Source organism: Umbelopsis ramanniana (genome assembly GCF_025399195.1).
Source record: "Umbelopsis ramanniana AG unplaced genomic scaffold K450scaffold_28, whole genome shotgun sequence".
NCBI lineage: Eukaryota > Fungi > Mucoromycota > Umbelopsidomycetes > Umbelopsidales > Umbelopsidaceae > Umbelopsis > Umbelopsis ramanniana.
In genome coordinates, this window is record NW_026252114.1 from 130,344 (window position 1) to 142,886 (window position 12,543).

Genomic DNA, 12,543 nt, shown 5'->3' on the forward strand with positions numbered 1-12,543 from the left:
CTAGTCGCGGCCGAGGAAGAATTAGCAAACGTCTCACGCTTCACCTTCTTCACTGGGCTTCCCTCCACTGGAATGACCGAGGCAATCGACAAAAGGACGGACGATACCAGCAACGATGACATTGACGGGTAAAATAGAAAAGGAGAGGAAAGGGAGAGGAGATATAGAAAATGTAAGGATGTGATATAAAAAGAGATATATAAAAAAAAAACCGGGTCAAAGGTCCAAAAAATCGAGCCCTGTCTTGATTTGGTGACTTGAAGTGCCACAACGTTATATTGCTGTCTCTTGTTAATCAAAGCGCGGCCACTGTAAAGGCTGGCAAATGCTGACAACAACATCCAAAGCAACGACAAGGTGTTTCAATAAGTAGTTGGAAGCAAATGTGATCGGCATAAGGCAGCATTCGTTTGCCATGTTCCTGATAAACAAATGATAACAAATTTGTCGCAAATGCCCCAGTACCACCACAAATTTTATTATTTTTTTATATAATTTGGCTGGCTGGCCCGCCCGCTATTATTGCTCAGTATGTTCCACGCAACGACCAGAGCGCTCGCACCTCGTGTACGCTGTTATGCGACGCGTGCAAACCTTCGACCTATTCGCTCAACCAATGCTCTCGCCATAGGTGCTGGCCTTGGTCTCCTTCTCACTGCCGGTGGCATTGTGCATAATGATGCTGCCAACTGGATTCCTTGGAAGAAATCTGTCCCAGCTCCACAAGACGCAGCAGCCACTCATGAAAAGCAAGATCCTAACATTACGCCTACTTCTTGGGATCAACAAAATCAAGTCAATCGTGGTTTGAATGAACCTGGACTTTTCCTTTGGGGTGATAATACGTATGTACTTTTAATGCCTATTTTAGCTGAGTCGTGCTAATAATTGAATTTATCTAATTGCATGTTACGTTTATTTAGCACTAAAATCATCCAGGCTTCAAGCTCCAAGCAATCCTTTCCCTATCCTCACCAACACGAGTTCTTCCGGGGTCAGTACTTGCGAGACGTTGCCTTTGGTCCCGATCATGCAGGTAACTTCCACATAAATTATGAAACATGGGCGCCAGCATCGATCGCAGGCCATTGATCGATCTTTTTCATAGTGACCGTCGACTACCATGGTAATGTGTATCAATGGGGTGTGGGTCACTCTCAAGTTGAACAACCGAACTTGACGTTGGCCAATGGCGATATTGTGCAAGTCGCTGCAAGGTAAGGCATTTGCCATATTCTGAAACCATTACACTCGATGGTATGAACCATCTGTTTTCCCGTATATGTTAGTGCATCCAACGTCTATGCATTGTCCAAGTCCGGTAATCTTTATGTCCTTCCGGCCGCTGCTTCGTCTCAAGAAGAAAATGCCGATCGCTCTTTGCCCAAGGAATTGCAAAAGTCAAGCGGTTCATGGGTATCATGGTTAGTCGGTGGTAGTAAACCAGTGAATGGACAAGGCAATGCGTACGCGGTTCCTATGGAGCAAAATATGCTCAAATCAGGTGAACGGTAAGTGTGAATGAAATTAAAAGTGGAGCAAGGCGAACGTAAAGACGGGCATTAATATGCGCATACATTGTGAACAGCATTACAAGCATTTCCGCTGGCTTGCACCATGTTTTGGCAGTGACCTCCAGCGGTAGAGTTTTGTCAGCACCAGCTGATGTTAAAGGTAACGATCGTGGTCAACTTGGTACTGGAACATTCGACATCGAGGCTCCTTCAGAGTACGGCTATATCAAGTGGAATGTTGTGAATACAACATTGGACGGTTTCAAGATCGTGGAGGCAGCTGCTGGCCATCATCACAGTGTAGTTCGGTGAGCGGCATCGTTATGATGATGGCATGGAAGCTATATACGCATGCTAACTTTTGAACGATATATGTCGTCGAATCTCTAGCTCTGAAGATGGTCGAGTTTTCACTTTTGGTGCAAATAATTTTGGAGTAAGTTTGCGTTCATCTGAGTGCTTAAAGAGATATGATGTTTATTCATTGGATTTCCTTAGCAATTGGCACAAGGCGATGTAGGTGTGGCTAAAGGACAATGCAACTATCCATTGGAAGTTAGGACGTTGTATTCGCTTTCCGGACGTTCTAGTAAGCCGCCAGGCTTGGCTTGCTCTCGTATCGCGGCTGGTGGAGACAACAGCTACTTCGTAGTTGACAAGATTGGTAAAGACAAGCGACCGGTCACCGAGGTGTATTCGGCGGGTATGGGCCAATACGGACAATTAGGCAACGCCATGTACAGTCAGCTCCAGCTCACACCTGTCAAGGTCAAGGAAATAAGCAATAACTCAGAGTGTAAGTCCACCTCAAGTGGTATCTAATGTAATTGAAAAAATTTACTTACTATGTCACCTACAGACGATGAAAAATCAGGCAAAATGGCTCCTATAGGTATTGCTGATATCGTGGCAGGTGCTACCCATGTGTTTTCGGTGTTGGACAATGTCACCAACGTTGATGAGCGTACTGTAGATACAACTAAACCAAACTTCGGTCACGATGTATATGGATGGGGCCACAATTTCCATTCACAAGTTGGAAATGGCAAACGTAATAATATTGCAACGCCTATCCATCCTGAAACCCTCATGGCTGAACAAGAACCCCACAGCAAGGATGCCAACAGTGTCGTTGTAAACCGGTTACAGCTTGCACCGGTCACCCACGTCAAAGTGAAAGTACCTGGATCCAACAAAGAGCAAACCGTTCGAGTCGATCAAAAGATGGTTGCTGGTGTTGGCATATCGACAGTGTACAGCCGAGTGTTGCCGTAAAGTAAATCTGGTGAGCAAGATTGAGCCTAAGCATTCTGTTGGAAGACGAAGACCTTGTTTTCCTCTTTCTCTCCCACTTATCCCATTTTTTCCATGTTTCATTTGCAACGTCTATAATCAAAAATAATGTCGCTCTTACACTGCAATAAAAAAGTACATAATATGTTTTCCTCCTTTTCTTACACATCTGCAACAATCATTTGTAACGTCTATAATCACAATGATGTCGCAGCAGTAAAACATAGTACATATCTTGTTTTCCTGCCCATTCTTTCAATCTTTTACACTCAAAACGTAGGATTAGGTAACAACCGCATGCTTAGACATAGCGGGCGATAATTTATTTTCCAAAAAAGTCAATCATCGCAAACTACATGGCATGCGATTCTGTCAAGAGACTTATTTAAGCTTCTTGATCTTGACCCTTGAAGACATAGGTCAAACCGCACTTTCCGCAGTATTGACGGTCGTGGTGCCAAGCCATGAAGATACCAGCACCGCAGGTAGCAGTGGGGCACTCACGACGAAGACGGGTGATCTTACCAGACTCGTCAACCTTGTAGTACTTGAGAACGGCCAATTTGACCTTCTTCTTCTTGTGCTTGATCTTCTTGGGGGTAGTGTAGGTCTTCTTCTTACGCTTCTTACCACCACCGAGAAGCTCGGCGTTCAAGTGCAAGGTGCTGTTGTTTTGAACACCATACAGAGCGAGCTCTTGACCGTCGGTAAGGGGCTTACCGGCGAAAGAGAGGCATTGGAAACCAGAGGCGAGACCTTCACGTTCTTGGATCAAGGCCTTGACGGCGTCCACAGAGGTGTGGGCGGAGACGTCCAAGGCAAGGGTGTTACCTTGAAGAGACTTTACAAAAACTTGCATGCTGGCTTATGTGACAACTGGATTGTTTTTCAGCTGAAAAGGAATCTGGGTGGGAAACGGTTGAAAATGTTCAAAAAATGGATAAGTGATCGGTTGAAATCATGTACGATGCAGCTACTATAGTTGCTTTGATCATTACCTTCGTCGCTATCCACAAGCTAAACAAAGAGGAAGATCTCACCATCCGCAGCCTCTGCTGATTCATAAAGAAAAAAATTTCTGCTTTCCAAAAATTCTTGTGACGTCACCCCTTGGTGCTTTCACTGGACAAAGCGACACTGGCAAGCACACCACAGGGAAAAGCTTGAATTTGGCAAGGGAAGCGAGTAGATCGTTATTAAACAATATGTCGGACTGTAAGTATATCCTATGGCAGTTTACTATGTTGACAATACTAATTGTTTATGGTATAATACAGCACATGCTGGACAGATGACAGCACCCGTAAAACGAAAAGGACGCCCACAGAAGAAAGCACATTACGGCTCGGATGCGTCAGGGAAAGAAGATGACGACGACATGACCGACCTTTCATTCCACAGTGATACCGGAGATCAGTTCAGTGAAGAAGAAGAAGACGCTCATTCTGTTTCCGCTTCCATTGGCACCGGTCGTAAACGCGGCCGACCGCGATCCATAAAGCGAGCTCGTCCTGAGGAAAGAAAGGAAGAAAAGCGAGAAGAATCCATTGCTGAAAAAGTGGTCAAAGCTGTCATGGGAGAAGGAGAGATCGATGAGTTGGGAGAATCAAGAGTCGACAAGGACGGCCATTTGCGCGATGGTAAAGTGATATATGCTACTGTCAATTTAGTATTGCTGCGCGCTTATGATATGATGTAAATACTAAAGTCATGTAACATACAGGTCGTGAATACAAGATACCAGCATTCTCCATGCCAAGTCGAGGCGACGAATTGCTTATGCTTGGTAAAGATGTGGTTGCTCTGTTGAATATGCGTGATAGTTTTGTACTTGTCAACAAGAACCCTCTGGTCGTCAAGGTCGACGCTACACAGGAAGATAAGAACTACCTTATTGAACACGGATATTTAAGATCGACTTTTCGAACGAGAGATATCACCATTGTTTCAGCTCGTTCTATATTTAAAACTTTTGGACATCGTGTCATCAAGAAGGGACGACGCGGTAGAGATGATTATTTTGCCACGGGTGTACCTGAAGAAGACAGTGAAGCAGAAGACGAAAAGGAAGAGGCAGAGGAAAAGAAGCGTGCTCGACTTTACACCAAGGCATCCGAAATGCCTCAGGACACTGCTTTCGGCGCAGGAGCATCATCGTTATCGTTCCGACGAAGCAATCTAACGAATCGATTTGTCCCCAATCGTGGTCCACCAAATGATTTGAATTGGATTTTCCATGCTGCACTTTCTGTTCGAGATTTTAATGCTCAACTTCGAGAGTATCGCTCTAAGAACCCAACGTTCTATGATGTACACACCCACATTTATCAAACTCCAGCATCCATGCAACCTCAATACGCAGTCGCTCCCACTGAAGAAGCGTTGAACGCTGCTGCTGAAGCGTCTGCTGCAGATCAAGCTGGAATGATGGGCGATCAACAGCAGAGAGCAGAGTCTACCAAGCCTGCTGTTATACCTGACACTATTCAACAGCATTCCATGTCACAGCCTCCACAAGGGTACCCCATGCAAGCGTACGCAGATCAACAACAAGCGTCTTATGGGATGAGCATGGCAAATGGCCAGATACCTTTTGCAATGTAAGTTGAGGATATAATGGGATGATAAGTGACTTGAATGGGGATGTAACTAATACCCTATCCCTTTCTTCTTCTTCTCGGACGCTCTGTTTTTTTTTTCATCTCTCTACAGGCAGCAACAAGCTCGATTAAACCAAGCTGCTGCAGCCAAGATGATACCTCCCAATTCACAAGCGGCATATATGGCATCGATGTCCGGTAATAACCCTGCTGCATTTCAAAATTTGCCCCCTGGCCAATCGACCGCAGCTTTAGCCGCTGCACGACAACACCAAATGGCAGCTATGCAAGGTATGTCTGGGCAACTCCCTAATGCTGGCATGCAAGGTCAGCGATTATCACAGCAAATGCAGAATCCTTATGGTTCGACTGGTTCGCCCATGCCACAGCAGAACGCTCCTCGGTTTGGCGTGAAGTGAAAATGGGGGAACCAAAACCCAATTTCAACCATTTAGACGACGGCGGCTACTTTCTGTTCTCTTTCTCTCTCTCTATAATCATATTCTGGATAACTATTTGATGTTGTTCACTTCTTTTTTGCTGTACATGATCTTGCATTTGCCTGCTGCTCGTTTTATAACCTTCATTATCAACCCCCTTGTTATCGCAAAATCATATCCCGAGTACTTTGTAAAACCTTTCCACCTTATTCCATCTTTCGTTAACTGATTGAACAAAAACCAATAATGATCAAGTGAAAGTTCAAACAGGGTCCGTGTGTATTTACATCGTCTACGTTTCGTCTTTATTTATGACAAGGTTACATGGCGTATGCAGTTAGCAGGAATATGTACGATCAGGGGAAGCATTTACGGCTTGGGGATCTTCAAAGTCTTGGAGACCATGGCTGTGCCTTGGATGGCGAAAAGCAAAGTAAAAGCATGCACTTGGCCAAGCTTTGAGTCAACGCCTACCAACTGAGCCAAATCAATCACGCCGTATGGGAACTGGTCAGCGTGCAATAAGCCCTTGCCAATGACAAGGTAGGCAAGTACGGCAACCAAACCCAGTGAACTTGGGATGGGAAGACCTTCGAAATGTGAGATCTTGCCAGTATTATCTTTGGGCAACAAAGCGACTGTGGCATTGAAACGAGCAAGACGAGCGATACCGCATGAAACGAAATATGTCAAGATGAGGGTATCCAAAGTTGTACGCATACCCACTTAAAAGAGAATGTGAGAAATTTGAACCGAGCCACCACACAAACAATCTCGCATACGCATTTACCTGTGAACGCTAAGGCAGCTGGGGCCACACCAAATGAAATCTACACGAGGTAATAAGTATGAGATCACGCGAAAAATAAACGATTCAGTGCTCGACTCGAACACTTACCACATCGGCCAAACTATCCAGCTCTTGTCCGAGCAAGCTGCTACGGTTCCTCCACCTTGCGACTCGGCCGTCCATAAAATCAAAGAAAAGACCAAAAGGCATGAATCCCATGGCAGTATAAAGGTCTTTTGGATCGTTGGAGACGAGATAACGCATGTTGGAAAATATGGACATGGCACCGCACACTCCATTCAACAAGGTGATCAAGTCAGCGAGTTGGAAATTACGGACCATGGAGAAGTGACCAGTAGGGTTGATCAGGTTCTGATCGGTCTCTGAGATTTTTTTACTTGTGGATTCTGCTTTCTTGGACATGTTGAGAGCAAGCAGCGAAGTGAAGTGAAGAAAGAAATATGTCGTATTGCAATAAATACGAGTTGGCCAAGCGTGGCTCAAAAAAACTGAGGTCACCGATTAAACCCAGAATTTCCCATTAAAGCTAATGATCATTGTGTCATCCTTTCCACTCCCACTTCCATCCCCGCAACCCACTATGACCCAGACAGAATCCTCCACTACCGTTGAAGTTTCCAACAACGCGAATGTCCAGGGCAATCTGCTCCAAGGAGGTCTCCGGGAATTCCATATTCCCTACGCTACTGTCCCTAAGCGCTGGCGCAAGGCTCAACCTTCTCCTTTGTGGGAAGGTACACTCGACGGCAGGCACCAAAGGTAAGTAAGCTTCTTGTCAAGCAAGGCACCGAGACTCTCGCTCATCCGGCAATCTAGACCAGAATGCCCTCAGCCTAGTGAAGGATTCTTTCAACGTCCTCAACGTGTTAAAACCGTATATGACGAACTCAACTGTCTCAATCTCGATATTATTTCCCCTCCGCCATCCGCTGACGGTTCGTTGTATCCTACCATGGTCTGGATCCATGGTGGTGCATTGAAGAACAAGAGTGGAGGACCTGATGCCTACAATGCTACCAAGTTAGTTGCGCACTCGGTGGAAATTGGCCGCCCTGTCGTCGTCGTCAATGTCACATATCGTCTCAATGTGTTCGGATTCTTCTCAAGCTCCGACTTAAAGAAGGATGTAGAGCAGGATGGCGAGGATGTCTACGGTAGTTGGGGTATTGATGACACTCGTCTTGCCGTCCAATGGGTAGGTTTGCCTGTCGTGGTGGCCGGGATGGACACTGACTAACGCCATTTCCCCATTTTAAATATTTAAGGTTAAACAACATATCCAACACTTTGGCGGAGACCCCGATCGTTTGACTGGATTCGGAGAGTCGGCCGGTGGCACCATTCTCCATCATTTGCTGTTGCTGGACGATGCACCCTTCAAACGTGCCATTCTTCAGTCTGGTATTGTCAGCGTTATGCCTGCCAAACCACCGTTCTTCTTTGACAAGTGGTGGAAACGTATTTTGGACCATTATAAAGTCTCCTCGGTGGACGAATTGAGAAATATCCCGGCAGATGACCTGGCACAAACCGTAACCGACCTCAATTATCAATACAGTGCTATTTTAGATGGAGCAGTATGCGAGGATCCCTTGAAAAAGTACAAGGCGCCCGGTGCTTACCCTACTTTGGAAGCCCTCATCATAGGCGATAATACAGATGAAGGCACACTTTGGACAAGATTGGGTGGAGAGCCCGCACAAACCTACCGCGGTACAGAGATCATCATTCCCGCCGGTCTTTTGAGCAGATTCCATGAACTCTACCCACCGTCCACTCTGGAGCAGGAGGATGCCGCCCTCCCTATGTTGGATGACATCTACGCCGAGCGCTTGTTCTTGTGTCCTGCTGAGCGTACCGTGAACGCCATTGTCACTGACGACAGCTCTAAAGTCAAGGTGTATCGCTACAGGCTGGACCGCGACCTGGAAGTCTCTCGCCCATACAATCTTGGAAAACACCATGGTGCGGACGTTTCCTATGTGTTTCTCGGTGACCGCATGAATGCAGAAGAATTGGAGGCTGGCAAGATCATCCTCAGCCATTGGTTGGCTTTCGCTTATGGGCTGGACCTGGAAACCGAGGTGGGCTGGAAACAATACGACAAGGCCTCCAAGCTTTGTATGGTGTACGGACAAGATGGGAACGAAGTCAAAAGTCTAGAGGATACCAAGGATGCTGCTCGTTACAAATTCTGGGAAGATGTCGAGGACCGCATTCACGCTGAGTTGCAAGACAAAGCTGGACAGCTACACAAGCAGAGATTGTAATGGACGGTCCAGAGGATCCTGCTTACCAATGCAAGGTAGCATTATCAACGCATAATATAATTGACCTGGATGGAAAAATAAAACGATGGATTGTTTCTAGCATTCAATCAAGGTACTTTGTTTATTTGAAATTTAAGAGAGTTTGTATAATGGATCGACTACAATACGACCACCGCTCCATGGACGATGAATAAGACGATTATGCAAACTGGGAATTTATTGCAAGTGTGTGCTTGGCGGGTGACAGATTCGGTGTATGGATAGTAAGTACAAATGGATTGGATTTGTTAAGACACAAAGACAAGGAAAAAAAAAATTACACCTGCTCTTGAGAGGGCGGGATAGAGCAAGAGGGGATGAGAGGAAGGTATACTCGTTGTTTGATCAGAAACTACAATTTGCTAAAAAACAAAGAAAAAGAAAGACAAAATACAATCAAAATTAATTTGAACCAGAAGGTTCAGCAACATCGGCCTGACTAGCCCTTCGCTTGGCTTCAGCGACGGTTTCCTTCGTCTTTTGCTGCCAGTCTGGATCCGACTTTTCAATGACAACCGTGTCCATGGTATCGTTCGCATCTTCAATAACCACACGATGATGTTCCTCCCAAACTTGAATACGGGGACCAAGAGAGGCATGTCCAGGTTCGACCATCTCCTGTTGAGCAACCTCCTCCTTCTCATTACTACCAGATGATGCAGGTTGTTCAAAGAGCCCGCGCAGGGTTTTGGGTATAAATCCACCCATCGTCGTTCTCTTCGCCTTGGGTTCAGTAGGCGTAACAGGTTCTTGTGCTTGATCTTGCGAAGGTCGCGACTTGGTACGATCTTCAAATTGTCGCATATTTTCACGGTCTTCTCGACTGCCTTTGCCAAACAAGTTACGAAGACTGGTGACGCTCGTTTCGTTACGTTCAACATTGAGACTCGTTTGAGTGGATGACCGTGGCTTGACGGGTTCAAGGAAACGGATACTGCTCAATTCATTAGCAGAACTCTCCCGTTGATTTTCTGCTGTTGGTTGGAGCTCTGCAGGTTTGATCTCATCCGTGGAGCTGGGTTGAACAGGTTGTTTTGGATGTACGCCATAGGTTTGCTCATCAAAATCTTCATCGTCATTGGGTAAGAACTCCTCATCGGGCACATCGCTGTCCTCATCAGAATAACGTTGTTCACCCATATCTACGGCCTCAAAGTCCTGTTGACTTTGACCTTCAACAGGCACCACGGTTGTGTCCCCGCTACTATCGCGATCAAGTTCATGTCGTCCGGCTCTTGGTCGTTCTTGAGGTGTATTAAACAAAGTATTGCGTTCTGTTCTGCTGAGGGACATTTCTAGATCGCGGCTATGACGACTGCGTGCATCATCATCGCGGCTGAAGCTGAGAGTTTGACCAAATTGAAGTTTTGGCAACCGTGAGACTTGGTTATGAGAACTGGCGATGGAAAGCGTGCGAGTATGGATACGTTTTCCAAGTTGAAACATGGGAATTGTAGTACCGTGTACCAGCACGGAAGAAAGGACGATGAACAAAACAATGGGTGCTATCAACTCCACGGAAGCTGGATTCTTTTCTGCGTGGACTTTTTCAAGTTCTTCCTTAGCCAAGATGGACAAGAAAACAGCTCCAACGCCCATGGGACCAAACCATCCAGCAAAGAAAGCTTCACGGTAGGTCTTGAGTGCGGGCAATACGGGCTTGAGCAACAGAACAATAGGCAGTCGTCTGAACAATAAGATCAATATAGCAATGACGACTAATCGCCACGGTTCCACACCTAATTCAGGCATCGAGAATGACGACCAAGGCTAATATCATATCACATATGTTAACAGTCAGTTCAGGGAACATAAAAAGGGGTGGGGAGCAGCATGATGATATCAAAATCATACTTACAATGATGCAGCCTATATATACAAAGACTGCTAAATTAAGCATCATATCAATGACATCTTGGAAATGTGCCTCCTCGGTTTCTTGACGGAACCAGTCATCCCATGAAAATGCGTTACCAGCTACAAAACAGGCTAGCAAGTCATCACTTCCTGTAAAGCCTGTCATGCTCATCAAGAACAACTATAGATGGTTGATGAGAACTCAGTATGCAAATATTTTGAAAATCCCCATGAGTACTTACGGCCAAGGCGATTGCAAAGCATAGAAATGAGGGCTTGTCAATGTAATGACTAGGTTTGAAAAATAAAATAAAAAGGAAGCGGGGGGTAAGTATGATGCAGCAATGTATACAATCGCCTCCTTGGTTATTTTGGTACTTACTGTCTCTCCGACCATTGTAAAATTTTTCTAGCAACATAGCCCACAACAAGACCAATGACACACGACAGAAGAATTTGGAATAACCAAGTGAGATAGAACCATTTGCCAATAGCTTCGCCTACACTATCTTCACTCAATAGATAGACTGCTAGAAAGAGGAAAGGAAATCCCATGCCGTCATTAGCACCGCTGGAGACCAAAAATAAAAAAATTGAGTACAAAACATTCTAGCATGCAAAGCAGCAGTGGAATTTTTGGCAGTACCTCTCGGCGGATAGCGCATTTCGGATATGAGCAGGGACATGCTTCTCAGCAAAGCGGCCCTTCACTACGGAATTTGCTAGAATCTAAATGGGGCAACATAAGGTCATGCGTTGTAGAAGGATGGTTTTAGCCACATGAAGACTTACAGGATCGGTCGGGGTAACGCAGGCGGCTATGGCCAATGATTCAAGCTGAGAATTAAAAACACAATCAAATAGAAACATGTTAGTTTTCTAGATTGCTGCGTTCATATAGGGTGGATGACATACGTAGTTGAGCGGTGGTATCAGCCACCAGATGAACAAACCGCTCATGAGCCACATGTAGACCATGACGGGCCCCAGTAATAGAAGCATGGTGAGCCATTCTTTCTTAAGATAATGTCTAAAAGCAACAAATGGGAGGTGAGTATACAAGAGGGGGCCCGGCGGTGTTACCTGAGGAAACATAAGAAAGACGGGCGTTTCTTACTTTGGTAATTCGATTCCAGAAGCCATGACCTGCCAGACGTTCCTTTGAAGGTTAGTAGAGGCAAACATAGCGCACGGTATCCAAGTCATCCATCACTGCACCTGAATGGCAATCACACAGCGAGTGAGTTGCTTCGTTATCTCATCTGTATCATTCCAAGAATATGGGTTGATTCCGTTGGCCACTAATGGACCAGCGATGATACCAACGACGACGGCAACAACTAGGGGAAGAATCATAATACGTTATCAAATGCAGCGGTAGGGCAGAGTCGAGTAGAGCAGGGGAACCTACAGGCTTCGGAAATGAATAGTTTCTCTTTGACGAACATAGAGACAAACCCAAAGATAACGATAAACCCAGAGAGCACAGCAATGGCCTCTGTGAATGCAGAGATTTCTCCGGGGAAGACAGTGATCCCTGTCATTGCAAATGAGCGGCGGGCGGGTTCTAAGAGAGAAGGAAAAATAACCCTAGTTGGCGGATTTAATTTTTTTGGGAATAGAAAAAGCAGTTTTGTGACAACTCAAGCTTCTGCGCACCAACAGCATCAGCGGAAATTTTTGACACCAACTCCATCAGCTGGGTTAGGGTTCTTTTGG

At 45.6% G+C, this 12,543-nt stretch overlaps 5 protein-coding genes across 5 annotated transcripts; 2 read left to right on the forward strand and 3 right to left on the reverse strand.

Moving 5' to 3' along the window:
• Positions 1-3,192: 3,192 nt before the first annotated feature.
• Positions 3,193-3,666, reverse strand: K450DRAFT_174855 (uncharacterized protein; the record flags this gene model as incomplete). Its single annotated transcript, XM_051584209.1, has 1 exon — positions 3,193-3,666. One exon carries the CDS (start codon positions 3,664-3,666, stop codon positions 3,193-3,195), a length of 474 nt encoding a protein of 157 aa, XP_051444557.1.
• A 346-nt stretch (positions 3,667-4,012) lies between these two features.
• Positions 4,013-5,826, forward strand: K450DRAFT_199351 (uncharacterized protein; the record flags this gene model as incomplete). Its single annotated transcript, XM_051584596.1, has 4 exons — positions 4,013-4,022; positions 4,085-4,447; positions 4,531-5,407; positions 5,520-5,826. 4 exons carry the CDS (start codon positions 4,013-4,015, stop codon positions 5,824-5,826), a joined length of 1,557 nt encoding a protein of 518 aa, XP_051444558.1.
• Positions 5,827-6,021: 195 nt separating this feature from the next.
• On the reverse strand, positions 6,022-7,151 carry K450DRAFT_241533 (uncharacterized protein). The gene is made up of 3 exons (XM_051589105.1): positions 6,746-7,151; positions 6,638-6,677; positions 6,022-6,572 (listed from the first exon to the last, which is right to left on the reverse strand). The coding sequence occupies exons 1-3, from the start codon at positions 7,058-7,060 to the stop codon at positions 6,217-6,219; spliced, it is 711 nt and encodes a 236-aa protein (XP_051444559.1). The 5' UTR covers positions 7,061-7,151; the 3' UTR covers positions 6,022-6,216.
• A 387-nt stretch (positions 7,152-7,538) lies between these two features.
• Positions 7,539-7,986, forward strand: K450DRAFT_163479 (uncharacterized protein; the record flags this gene model as incomplete). The annotated part of the gene is made up of 2 exons (XM_051584035.1): positions 7,539-7,853; positions 7,924-7,986. Coding segments are annotated over 2 exons (378 nt in total), but the record flags the coding sequence as incomplete, so codon positions are not given.
• Positions 7,987-10,515: 2,529 nt separating this feature from the next.
• K450DRAFT_174883 (uncharacterized protein) lies at positions 10,516-12,368 on the reverse strand (the record flags this gene model as incomplete). The annotated part of the gene is made up of 10 exons (XM_051584210.1): positions 10,516-10,737; positions 10,826-11,005; positions 11,067-11,115; positions 11,207-11,395; positions 11,471-11,553; positions 11,617-11,661; positions 11,740-11,854; positions 11,942-11,970; positions 12,043-12,164; positions 12,236-12,368. Coding segments are annotated over 10 exons (1,167 nt in total), but the record flags the coding sequence as incomplete, so codon positions are not given.
• Positions 12,369-12,543: the final 175 nt, after the last annotated feature.